Genomic DNA, 12,500 nt, shown 5'->3' on the forward strand with positions numbered 1-12,500 from the left:
GAGGAAACGTTGCCAAATCTACTGGTACACCTAACTCAATATTGGTGGGGGTGGCGTTTACAACTCTGTGGTCCTGAGGCCCTCATATATATATATATTTCATTTTTCTATTCTGGTACAAATACATAACTAAAAGGAATGCAGGTGAAACTTTTCTTTTTGCATAAAATGAAATAACATATAAAATACATCAATAGATACAGATATATAAAAACTTGTAATAAATATAAAACCAAATATAAAATAAATGCAGAATACTACTTACTTGTAATCCTGACTCTTTGTACTATTCATGTTTTTTCCCTCCTCCATTTAAGAGTCTTGCATTTTTTTCCTCTCGACATGATGAGGTACAGGTGGAGGAGGGAGACGCACGCCCTTACTGCTGATGGCGGCGGCCCACTGCCCCCTCCCTCCGCTGTAGGTACGTCAGGCGCACTCCAATATACAACCGCATTGTGGTACTTGCGGTCACACTCACCGAACCTGCAAAGAGCTATTTTGCAGGTGCAACAGCAGGGGCGGCGGCAGCAGGGGCGGCGGCAGCAGGGGTGTCGGCAGCAGGGGCGTCGGCAGCAGGGGCGTCGGCAGCAGGGGTGTTGGCAGCAGGGACAGCGGCAGCAGGGGTGTCGGCAGCAGGGGCGGCAGCCGCAGCAGCGGTAGGAGCAGGACGACTGTAGTTGGCCCTCCTAACATCTGCCCTTTCCTCTAGGGGCAGATCTGCAGCTCGGGGCAGGGGGCCAGTGATGGAAGGCCACTTATCGGGATTAAAAGTTGATGAGGGCATTCCCGGCTACCTCGAGAAACTGGATGTGGGACAACCTCCGGACGTCTGGATTGTAGTACCCACAGTAGAGGATGTAGGCATTCTGGAGGGCCAACTGAAGAATGTATTTGAGGAGCTTGTGTGTCCACCTCCTAGTTCTCCTGGGGAAGGGATAATCCTGGATGAGTTGATCAAAGAGATCAACTCCTCCCATGTGCCTATTGTAGTGCCCAATGACGGTAGGCCGCTTGACATGAAACTCCTCATACATAACTCGGCCCTGCCGACATGTCTTCTTCCGCTGGACGATCTCCTCTTGGATGGGTTCATGACTCGTCTTAATCATGGGGACGAGTCGGACCCCCTTCCAACAGATGACGAAGACAGCTCCCTTCCGCCACCACTCTGTCTCTCCTCTTGCCAGATATTGTGGCTGGCTAGCAAACCTCTTGAGGACATTCGGGGCCCCACGCACCAACCGAAGGGTACCACTGATGTGCACACCTGCTTCATACAGTTCCTGGGCCAGGGATACCGAGTTATAATAAGTATCCATAAACAGGTGGTATCCCTGGTTACGGAAACGATCCACAAGACTGAACACAGTGTCACGCAGCATGGAGAAGACCCCAGAATACACCAAGAAGTCCACAACATATCCAGTGTTGGACTCCGTAATAAAAAGTTTCACTCCACTCCATATTTCTTCGGCTTCTTGGGGTTATACACTTTAATGCTAAGACGTCCGTTGTAAGGCATCATCCCTTCATCCAAAGAAAGGTTCTTGCCAGGAACCACGAGAATTTTGCAACGTTCACGAATGTACTCCAACACTGGGCGGATTAAGATGAGGCGATCCGGGTTATTCCGGGGTATGGCCCTTCGGTTGAAGGCATTGAAATACCTGTCCAACACCAGGAAACTATCACGGGGCATAACACTGGGCACATTGGGCATACTCAGAAAAAAATTCCGCCCCCAATATGGTTGCAGGCATCATACCAAAAAAAATGTGGAGCCCCAAAAAATGTGCCATGTCGGTGAGGTTGCAGCCCCTCCAGCGATACGACAATGTCGTCCATAGTTCGTCACGGCAGTACCGAGCGTAGTCCGCCGTCTCTGCTACCAGGTATTCCAGCAATTCCCGCGTAAGGAACAGCTGAATGAACCCCAGAGCAGTGAGAGGAACAGGTACGGTGAGCCCAGGTGCTGCTGTGAATAGGTGCATGTTAGGTGGGGTGGGGTCCTCCGACCACCCTTCGTCGCTCTCGGACGACCAATCTTCACCTTAGCTGGCGCGACGCTCCGACCTTCTACATGCCCGTGCGCGCACGTGCTCGGGCACGGTTTCGCACTCGAAACCCCCCTATGGGCCCATCTCCCTCACTTAGGCCCTTGCTTTCTGTGTCGTTATCGGCGACAAGACTAGATGACGTTATCTCCTCCTCCTCCTCCTCCTCAGATTCCCCCTCATACGCACAAAAACCACTAAATTCGAGCTCACTTTTGGGATATGACCCTCAAACGGACATTGGGGGCAAATATTCATCATCCCTAACATCGGGAGTGATGTCCTCGTCACTAGATGACCAACCGCCATCAAAATGAGGACTTGCGACATGTTGCCGATCAAGCTCTAATAATTAATCATCAATGTCCTTTGGTTCGAGGCCTCCCAAATGCCTACGAAAGCCCCTAAGGACACCCCGATGCTTCCTAGGGGTTACTAAAGGCCCACGAGACACTTGTTGTGGTCTTTGAACACTTTCGTCCACATGAGGCCGCACGGAATGGCGTTGAGGCGCGAGGTCATCTTGGGTACTTGGTCCCTCGCCAGCATCCAAGTCCAAAATACGTCTCACACGATCCCTCCTGAGGGGTAAAACGTGCCTTTCGCGCTCCATACAACGTTGAGACATCTCTATGTACGTCTTGTACCACCACAAATACTCAAACTCTCGCAAAAGTTTGGCAAAACACCATTGCGGCAAAAGATCGCTCGCGGACGATGCATCACTGATGCTGGCTGATGCGAGAAGGAGGCATTTTGCGCATGCACACCTGGGTTACGGTTGTAAACAAAACAACAGCTTGATCCGTGAACTCCTGGCATCCCCCAAAGCGCGTGATTCAAAAGTTTTCGCCTAGTAGGCCTATAACTATTTTTCCGCGAATCTTAAAAAAAACTTTTTTTCGTTGACGGACCATACGTCCAATCGGCATACGACAGACAATTTTAGTCGACGTTTTATACGTCCAAGCGGCGTTAAATGGTTAATGTCAATTTTGATGAACTAACAGGGAGACTGACGGGTAACCCTGTCTGTGAATACCCGGCTTACCTCTCCCTAATGCTCAAGATCCCTCACTCGTCATTTGGATAATATCCTGGAACTTTAGGAGAAGCCTTCATCTACATCTCAGGTGCCAGAGGAAGTAAATCCAGACTTGACTCCTTCCTCTATTTCTTTAATAGAAGAGGACTTAGAACAAGAATAACCTTCTTCGTCTTATGTATCCCTCCTAAATTATTTTCTCTTTTGTTTTCCAACTTACTTTTCTCTTGTGGAGCCATCTTCATCTGGATCTGCCTTAATGTTACAACAGCCCTTAGGAGCTGCTAAGCTCCCTAAAATTGTACAGGCATTGCCCGGTTATCAGCAGACTCTGTTATCGGTGATCCAGTATTATGGCCCAGGTTATCGGCGCCGTAAGGATCCAATAATAGAGTTATGGCGCCATAACATACCTAACAGAGGCGCCACAAGGGTGCTTATGGCGTGCCATAAATCTGTGAGTTTCGGTTAATGGCAGTTTTTGCTTATCAGCACACCCCCAGGTATCAGTTGATAACTCACTGGAAAGGTGTCCAAGTAGAGTCTCACACATCTTCCAGTGATTCAGACCTGGACGGGTCCAAAGAACGCCTCCAAAATTCTTCTAGGACTGCCTGTATTACCCTTTTCTTCTAAGAAGACTTTGTCAGGCATTCAATCTTAGTTGTCTGAGGAGAGGGAAATGGGCAAGGCTGTGTTTTCTTTTCCTCCATCTCGACTGTCGAAAAGAAGATATCTTTCAAATGCTACCAGGGAAGTGCCTTCTTGGGAGTCTCTGCCTCCTTCCAGGGGGCTTCTCCAGCCTGATTGATCCTGCACAGAGATCTTCGTTCAACTAGGGTCAAGATCATGTTTTTTTCCTACAGAATTAGACTATTTAATGAAGGACACTTTTAAAAGTGTTTGAAATTTAAAGTTTCCTTGATTCGACCATGGCAGCCTTGTCTAAAAAAAATCAAGGATTGCCCTTCCCTTCAGGACAAGTTTGCAGCTGATTGGCTCGATATACTTTCCTGTGCTGATAAAGGAATAAGATATGGACCCCAAGAATTAGATGCATTTTTTTTTGGTTGGAATTCTCAAGAAAAGGAAGCTGTGGTGCTTCTTCGCCGCCAAAGGATTTACCCCATCTTAAAGATCTTCCCTCTTTTTGCTCCAATGGATAAAGGCAGTCTTTTTCCGCATGCTACGTAGAGCATGTAGCAACGGAACTTCAAAAGAAGGCGACCCACGACCTACTGACATAATCTGCCTAACAGCCTAAGGATTTGAACCGTACTCCTACAGCTTCATTTAGTACAAGATCTTCCTCTCCCATTCAGCAGAGGAAGGGCACAATCTCGCCCATGCTCAAACCTCAGATCTATTCTACCAAACAAGAAGAAGTCTGCTTCCAGACCCTCCTCTAGCAAGTAGGGATCCAGCCCTCCGTACCCCAGTGGGCACCAGATTTCTTCAGTTTTGGAAAAGATGGGAAGCAAGATCTGTAGAACCGTGGGTACTGAACACACTTATAGAAGGGTATTCAATCCCATTTAAGGAAAAACCCTCATTAACGTCATCTCCCATTGCCTTGAAGGCATATTCAGAAGGCTCAGAGAGATTTTCGGAGCTCTCATAGGAGGTTTCAGCTCTTCTCATGAAAAGAGCAATAGAGGTGGTAGAGGACTTATCCTTGGAGGGGTTTTACAACCACCTATTCGTCGTTCCCAAGTCATCGGGAGGTTGGAGACCTGTCCGGAAGCGCTCTGAACTTCTTTGTTCAGACAGTGAAGTTCAAAATGCAGATGAATCATTGCAATGGCTTCACCCGATGGGCATCAAAGTATGTATTCAGAAGGTCCAACACTTTCTCGATCTCCAGTCCTGCTCCGCCAATGCTTGGATGAGCTTCTTGGGAGCCAAATCTTCCATCAAGATGTTTGTGCCTTTAGGGAGACTGCATGCAAGACCTTTACAATTCTTCCTAATTGCCAGTTGGAGCAGGAAGACCCTACCAGATTTGTACATCTTCCCATCACGCCAGAAATAAAAGAAGACCTTCAGTGGTGGCTTGAAGAAGGGAGGTTCCCTGTAGGTAGGTCACTTCATCAGTTAAACCTAAACCTAACAGTTTTCCCAGAGCATTAGATCTGGGTAGGGGAGTAATCTTTGGAGACTTGGAAGTTATCAGGACATGGTCTCTAGAGGAGAGGAAACTCCATATACATAAACATAAAGGAACTAACTGAAGGCAATCCACCTGGCTCTTCAACAATTTGCTTTGGTGACGCAACTCAGTAGTAGCAGTTCACTCAGACAACACATCATCACTGGTGTACATAAGAAATCAGGGAGGAACACTTTTGCTCTGTGCGAAGCAGCCAGAGATCTCTTCTGGACCCAAAACAACCATACCCCAATTCTTACCCACTCTGTTCAGGGCAAGTGGAATGTTCTGGGGGAAGAGTTGGTATCTCTTCTTTTCAAACATCTGTAGCCCAACTAGCAGAATTTTTATTTTTTTCTGAAGACTTCTTGAGGTTTAACAACGTCCGCAATCAAAGGCTACAGATAGATCTATGTTGAATTCAGTATTCAGTGTAGAGGTTTAGATCTTCTACCAAAGTGTACTAGGCTAAGTGGGCAGTATTTTGTTGACAGTGCAGGAGACATGGTATCTCTTTTTCTCAAACATCTCACTTGGGTATCCAGGAAGATGCCTTACCCTTGTTTAAGGTAAAAGCCCATGACATACAGGCAGTAGCCACATCATTGGCTTTTATGCACAGTCTATCCCTATTTGCAATCATTTAATCAACACTGGAAGAGTTGATCAGTTTTTGCCAGCCACTACTTACGCAAATTTGGAAATAGTATTTGAAGACCAGTGTACTCTAGGTCCTTTTCCCTGGCTGATATGGTACTTTGGGAATGAGGGGTAGGAGTACTACTTCCATTTCCTCTATCTCCTCACCTTTTTTAAAGGTCGTTGAGTTTTGGGAAGCCTGGGGATACTCGGTACCAAGAGTAACCACCAGTTATTTCTTTTAAATGGATTGGTATTGTAGGGGCAACTCCTAACATTATGGTCGTGTCCCTGTAGGTCGAGACAAGCCATGACCAGAGGCAGTTTTTTTCCTGCCCTAGTTCTCTCACCAGCTAGTAGTACAAGAAGCATTTCCTCAATGCTAGCTTTTTTTATCTACTTCAAATTCATTAGCATTTATAATGTTTTTTTTAGTATACATATCCATGAATCCCACCTCCTGTCAATGTGGGATTCAGCTATGTAATTACCCTTGGTAAGGGACATATATAAAAATGACATTTTAATGATAAGATAAGATTTTATATATAAACACCAAGTAAGTACATGATCAGAGCCCTTACATCTTTATGCACTTGGACATAGAGCATAAACGAACGGAGCTCTTTAGCTATGTTGTACCTGTACTTCCCCGGAAGTGGGCAGGGCACTTACCTACACCAAAACAATAGAACGCTACAGCAAATTTCAAATACTATAAAACTGTTGTTAAGTAAACACTAATAGCTGTGTAATTACTTGGCAAGTATATATAAAATTTTATTTTATTATGAAAATGTCATTTTTATGAAGGCTGAACTGGTGCCTATCCTCTGTCATTGTAAGAAATGATGATGCCTATCCATGAAGTGAGTTATGGTGTGGTAGGCTTTCCCATCTGTTTATATCTGTATTGGGGAGTTTTGAATCAAATAAAATTGGCAAATCTTACCATTGTAAATTATATCATTATGCAGTAAAGTGTGAAAATGTTTATAAAGCTATATGGATTGAGTGAATATGTTTGAGAGATTTCTGTCGTGATTTACCTTTTTCATCCTAATCTTTTATAGTCAGACTTTGGCATAAATGGCCATTGTTATTCTGATGCCAGATTTTGTAAAGGGATCAGTCTTGTAACACTGTTACTAAAGTGAAGACTTTTGCTCTTTGATTCACAGTTCCATTATTATTGATGTTAAGTTCTTCAACTTTTCCTTTTTGGTTCCCTCTCACTTAAGTGTACAGCTTTCTTAAAAACAAACTCTTTGTGCCATCCATCTTCTAGTGCAGAGATTCAGCTCAGTAGTTAAGGCAAACCACTGTATATTGACAGTGACTGATTGTATAAAGACTTTATAGCAATGTGAGCAATATAACGATCCAAATAGTCTTCTTGTAGTGTAATTCAGTATGGTAGTCAAAATTTAAGATTTTGCCAGAGGCTTTTAAAAAATATGCACCTTTCATTTTCAGTAAGTAATGCATAGTCCTAAAAAATAATGTGAAAAGTAAAGTTGGTCTCTTTCTCTGCTGTGGCTCTTCCTGTGGTAGCCTTCAGCACTTCTTGCCACAGCACTGACAGATGTTGCACCAATCAAGACTGTTTCAGGAAATGTTGGCATGCTTTAATGCGTGGGCATGCAGATGGCAAGGTGAAGATATTTGATACTGTACCTGTTTCTGGCTTACACCCTCACTCTTCTGTTTGCCCAGCATCTGTTACCTTTCAGGAGTGATCCCATCCTCATTCTATCAAGATTATGTACACCACTCAATCCTCCTTACCAGCAGTGACACCCACAAATGTTGAGAGTGCATTCTATTTCCAGAATTCATTGTTACCATGACTGTTATAGCTATGGGTGTCTTTCTTAGCCATCCTCCCAAAAACTGGTGCCTTGTTGTAGGGAGGAGGGCTTAGGGATCTGTAGCAGGAATGTGATTCCTGATGGTCTTCCTTTTATGGGGCCAGAACTTTTCTTTTCCTTTCTCTTGGTATTTCTTCCTATTTTATATTTGATCTTGTCTCGTAGCTTGCTGTTCAGTCTTTCTGGCTAATATGCTTTTGTTCAACTGTATGACTTCCTCCCATTGGGCTTTTAAATCCTTTTACCAATTTAGTTTACTTTTGCTTCTTTTTATCTTGCCATCTATGGCTTCTCTCACTTCCCTTTTTTTCAATCAATTTGTTATATTGAGAAGTGATACTTTGACTGGGATTGGCTTCCATTTCCAAAGCTAATAGTGTGAGCTTTGATGGGAATGTCAACCAGTCAAAAATGTTTAGACCTAAGGTATATTAATATGACAATTCATATTATTAACATGATGGTGTCACCATCCAAGGCTTTTCTGCATGTCTAGGAGTAGGCTGGATCTGAGGTCAAGAATCTTGACATTCTTTCCAGTTTGCCCAATAATATAATAGTGCTGTCAGTCATATCAAGTGGGTTTGGTCTACCCTTGTACTATGTACACTAATTATGTTGATGCCATCCCTTTTGGGGTAAGGTAAGGAGTTGACATTAGTTCGTAGTTCTGATATCATTATTGAATAAATGGACTTCTTGAATATGTAGTTGGTGTTGACCTTTTCAAGTACAATAGCACCTCAACTTATTGTATGCTTTGGAGGTCTGTCTTTCTCAATGTTTTCTAGATATCTTACAGCTAACAGCAATTCCACATAGTTATGTACTAACTTGTAATTTACAACCAACATTAAAAACAAATTATGTATCATAATAATGTAACTGGAAACTACAGAGTTCCATGAGGTTGAGATTTATTAATTTTAGGTGTTACCCCAAATGATTTATTAAAAATTTTTTTAATGACCATGTTGCTAAGTAAACTGTATATGCCTGGACCTTGCAACCTAATGTTGTTGGTGACTGAATACTTTGGCAGTCACACTGGTAGCAGCAATGGCACCATATTTTGGATAAATAATAAGGATTTGGACATAGGAGTAAAAATGTAAAGGAAAAAAAGGATATGAAAAAATTTGAGGTCTTACTGGCCTTTTTCATCAGCTTCTTATAAGTCAATAGTGCCAGTGAACACTGGAGGTCAATCTTTTCATGTGGGATGGAAGCATTAAATTTCATGGCACATTTATTGACTGACAGTCTTAACAATAAATGAGGTCTTACAGTAGAGTGTTCTTTGACATCTACAAAAGATGCTCAGTACTATTAGACTGTCTTGTGGTAAGTCTGTATTACAAGGTTTTGATATTTTTCATCCTTGTGGAACCTAACTACCTGGAAGTTACTCAAGGTGCTAGTTCCTTGAGTTGTCCCTTTAGCTCCCTCCCCCGAGCTGTTTTAGGCCTGCAGCTGTAGAAACTGCACTTCCAGGAACTAGAGAAGAGGAGGAATAAGCTATCAGAGACTTGGTTTGTAATTCCTTACAGTACCAAAGTATTATATTGGACCCTATATGAGTACAAAATGCGCAGAGATCTTCAACATTTCATTCTCCCACCTTCATTCTCCCACCTACATATTGAGTCAGGCATGCTGTATACAGATCATTGGGGTTTGTGATAAAACAAATGTCTATGTTTATCACACAAAATTATTAATCATAACATGAGTGCTTCCCTCACAACACCATGATTCTTGCTTCATGATTTTCTGCAAAAGCTTATCTCTCACAGACAAAAGGCCTGTGATTCCAAGAACATCACTCCGGTATCAGGCATATGTATATATGATTAATGCATTTGTATGGAAAAATGTTTTTGTCTTATATAAAAACATTGAAAAATATGTTAGTCAGATACAGTTAATCTGCAGTGGCATTATTGCTTTTGGTTTCCTTTATCATTTATTTGAGGTACAACTGCTTCAGAAATGTTTATAGTAATTAAATTGTCTTTTCTTTATTGTTCACAAAGATGCAAGAAGTAAGTGATACAAGAGCATTAGGAAGCAGTGACAGTGAGACAGCAGTGCAACCTCTCCTGGTTAAAGAACGGGTAGCATTGGAAACTTTCTTTAGAGATGACAGACATTTTGCTGACACAGCCACTTACAAAGCAAAGAAATATACTGAATGCCATTCAGATGAAGTGTTTAGGCTAGAAAGAGATTTACAAGCAGGAATTGCAGGAAGTGGAAAGAACCTTAAAGATATTCTAATTCTGTTGACTGGAAAAACTATGGAAGAAAAAGAAGTATTACTAGCTCTTCTTATCAACAAGTGGCTGGACAAATATATAAATATTGTAGATACAGAGTGTACTATTCCTCTTCCAAATTACTTTATGGGCAATCTTCAAAGTGGGCATGATTGTGTACAGCCATTAGATAAATTAGCATTTGAAAAAAATAATTCTTCTCCTCATTCATTAGTACACTACAAGTTCCCACTGAAAATTTCTAAGACAGAAGTTTACAATTGTCCTTTCTTGAATTTTGATTTTACATTGTGTGAAAGCTTGAATAGTTTTGAGGTAGGAGCAGCGTGCAATCTTTTAATGACAATAGAAAACCATGACAAGACTGGCAGTGTAATTACAAGATATGAGTGGCCAGAGGAACTTGCCAAGGCATCAGAAAAGAGAGGTGTCAAATCTCTTTTGTTATACAGTTGTCCTATATCTGTTCAAAAACCAGTTATTTATAGCTTTCCTGCTACAAGTTGGTATTATACAGTTAATGAATGCTGTTCTGAATCTATAGAAGTATTTTGTAATGAAACTACCTTACTTTTAGAGGAGCAGCTCAGCCCTAGCAAATATCATGCAACAGCTCACTTTGAAGGCTCATCAATGATTGCAAGTCAAACCAAGAGCAGTTTTCCTAATGTTAGGGCTTTAAATGTATATAGGCACCCAGTGATCATGAAAAGTCCCTTGATTTATAATTTCCCAAAGATACACTTTGATTTGTTTATTAGTGAATGCTTAAAAATGAGAAGTGGGGAATTAGAATGTGAGAGCTTCTTTGAGCTTGAAGAACTGTCTGCATGTAATAACCATATCACAATTTCTTATGAAAGGCCCAACATATGTGACAACAGTTGTGGTAGCTTTAGTAGCAGAGTTCAGTCCCTACCAACATTCAGGCCTCCTGTGTCTATAACCAAGCCATTGGTCTTGAGCTACCCATTGAAAAGCAGTGAGTTCATTCATAGTGAATGTCTTGTAACAACTGAAGATGGTTTGTACTTTGAGGGGGCAATATCAACTGAATCTTCTGTGATTTGTGATGAACAATTGGCTTCTGAATATGATGTTCCAGATTTGGATGGTCTTGAAATGTTTCATTTTTCCAGGATGGCTAAGTCTTTATTAACATATAAATGCCCTATATCAGTAAAAAAGCAGCAAGTGTACAAATATCCTTATGTTAACTATGAATTGATCCCTATTGAAAATTTCATAGTGTTTGAAAATAATATACCACAGGAAGTATGCATAATTTTTGAAGATCCTGGATGCGCTCACAGTGCCATAGCTGATGCGTTTTCAACTTTGGAGTTCCCTGTAGTGATAACATATTTGCCAACATATAATTTCCCTGCAATAATCAAGAAACCAGAAATACTATGTTTTCCAGCTTATAATCTTAACTTTGTTTTTGAGGAATGTGCTTTGAGGTTTGGGAATCCTGAGCCTTTGTTCATAGTACATACTAAAAGTCCAGATTTCTTAGATAATCATATGGCATCCAGCTATTCAAGATCATCCACATTTGAGGATCTCGGTGCAAATAAACTTTTCTCCACACACAAGGCTTTAACAACCTTTGTATCACCAGTGAAAATAGAGAAGAGAGTTGTGTTAAAGTGCCCCTTATTTAAATATGAATTCATTTTATCAGAAGCCCTCTTAAACTTTGAACGATGTATACCTCACCAGAGTGTCACATTAATTGAGGAAATACATTTTTGTGAAGCTCCTGTTGGTTCAAGTTATGAAAAACAAAACATTGAAAGTCTACCACAGAGTCATAGGAAGGTCCCATATAATGTTAAAACATTAAACACTTACAGATGTCCTGTTCTATTGCATAAACCAGTGATTATTAACAAGCCTTGTGAAATGGTCATTTTAACTCCATTGGAAAGTGCTGTTACATTTGAAGAAGATATGAGAGCCAATATCTTGGTAGTACTACATGAGTACAATATTTCTGATACATGCGTATTGACAGATAATCCTGTCATCCATGAATGCCCCACAGTAAACCCAGTGCAATTAATCTACTGTAGAGCAGACTTTGAAACAACATGGTATGTTGTAGAATGTTCTCTAATGACACAACCCCCTTTCCATATTGAAATGGCAGTCGTGAATGTATCATATGATTGCCCAGTCTTAGAAGCTATAACAATTTCTTATGTTAAACCATCAATGCATGAAAATATTTTGTCATTTTGTAGTTTTCCTGTGGTACATTTTGGGTCATCATTACCCAGAACTTCACTGCAAAGCAAAAGTTATTTGGATAGTAGTAGTAGAGAGATGTCAAGTGAAAATACTTCAACTTGTTGTGTGAATGTGGACCAAACATCGAGTAACAAAGAAGTGCCAGGAGTACCAGTAGATGAAAAAGATGGAAATGTCAACCACGAATCTAGAGCGGAAACTTTT

General features: G+C 41.5%; 1 protein-coding gene across 2 annotated transcripts in view; it reads left to right on the forward strand.

The window, feature by feature from the left end:
- Positions 1-12,500, forward strand: part of LOC135196168 (NBAS subunit of NRZ tethering complex-like) — a 668,624-nt gene that overhangs the window by 575,913 nt on the left and 80,211 nt on the right. The window contains exon 1 of one of the 2 annotated variants that reach the window (XM_064222744.1): positions 9,803-12,500. This exon is cut by the window's right edge and continues 12 nt beyond it. The exons of the other annotated variant lie outside the window; for it this stretch is intronic. Coding sequence (XP_064078814.1) covers positions 10,062-12,500 — 2,439 coding nt within the window. The 5' untranslated portion in view covers positions 9,803-10,061. Of the gene's footprint in view, positions 1-9,802 lie in introns of those variants that run through there. 2 annotated transcript variants of the gene reach the window in all.

Source organism: Macrobrachium nipponense, chromosome 17 (assembly GCF_015104395.2).
Source record: "Macrobrachium nipponense isolate FS-2020 chromosome 17, ASM1510439v2, whole genome shotgun sequence".
Classification (NCBI taxonomy): Eukaryota; Metazoa; Arthropoda; class Malacostraca; order Decapoda; family Palaemonidae; genus Macrobrachium; species Macrobrachium nipponense.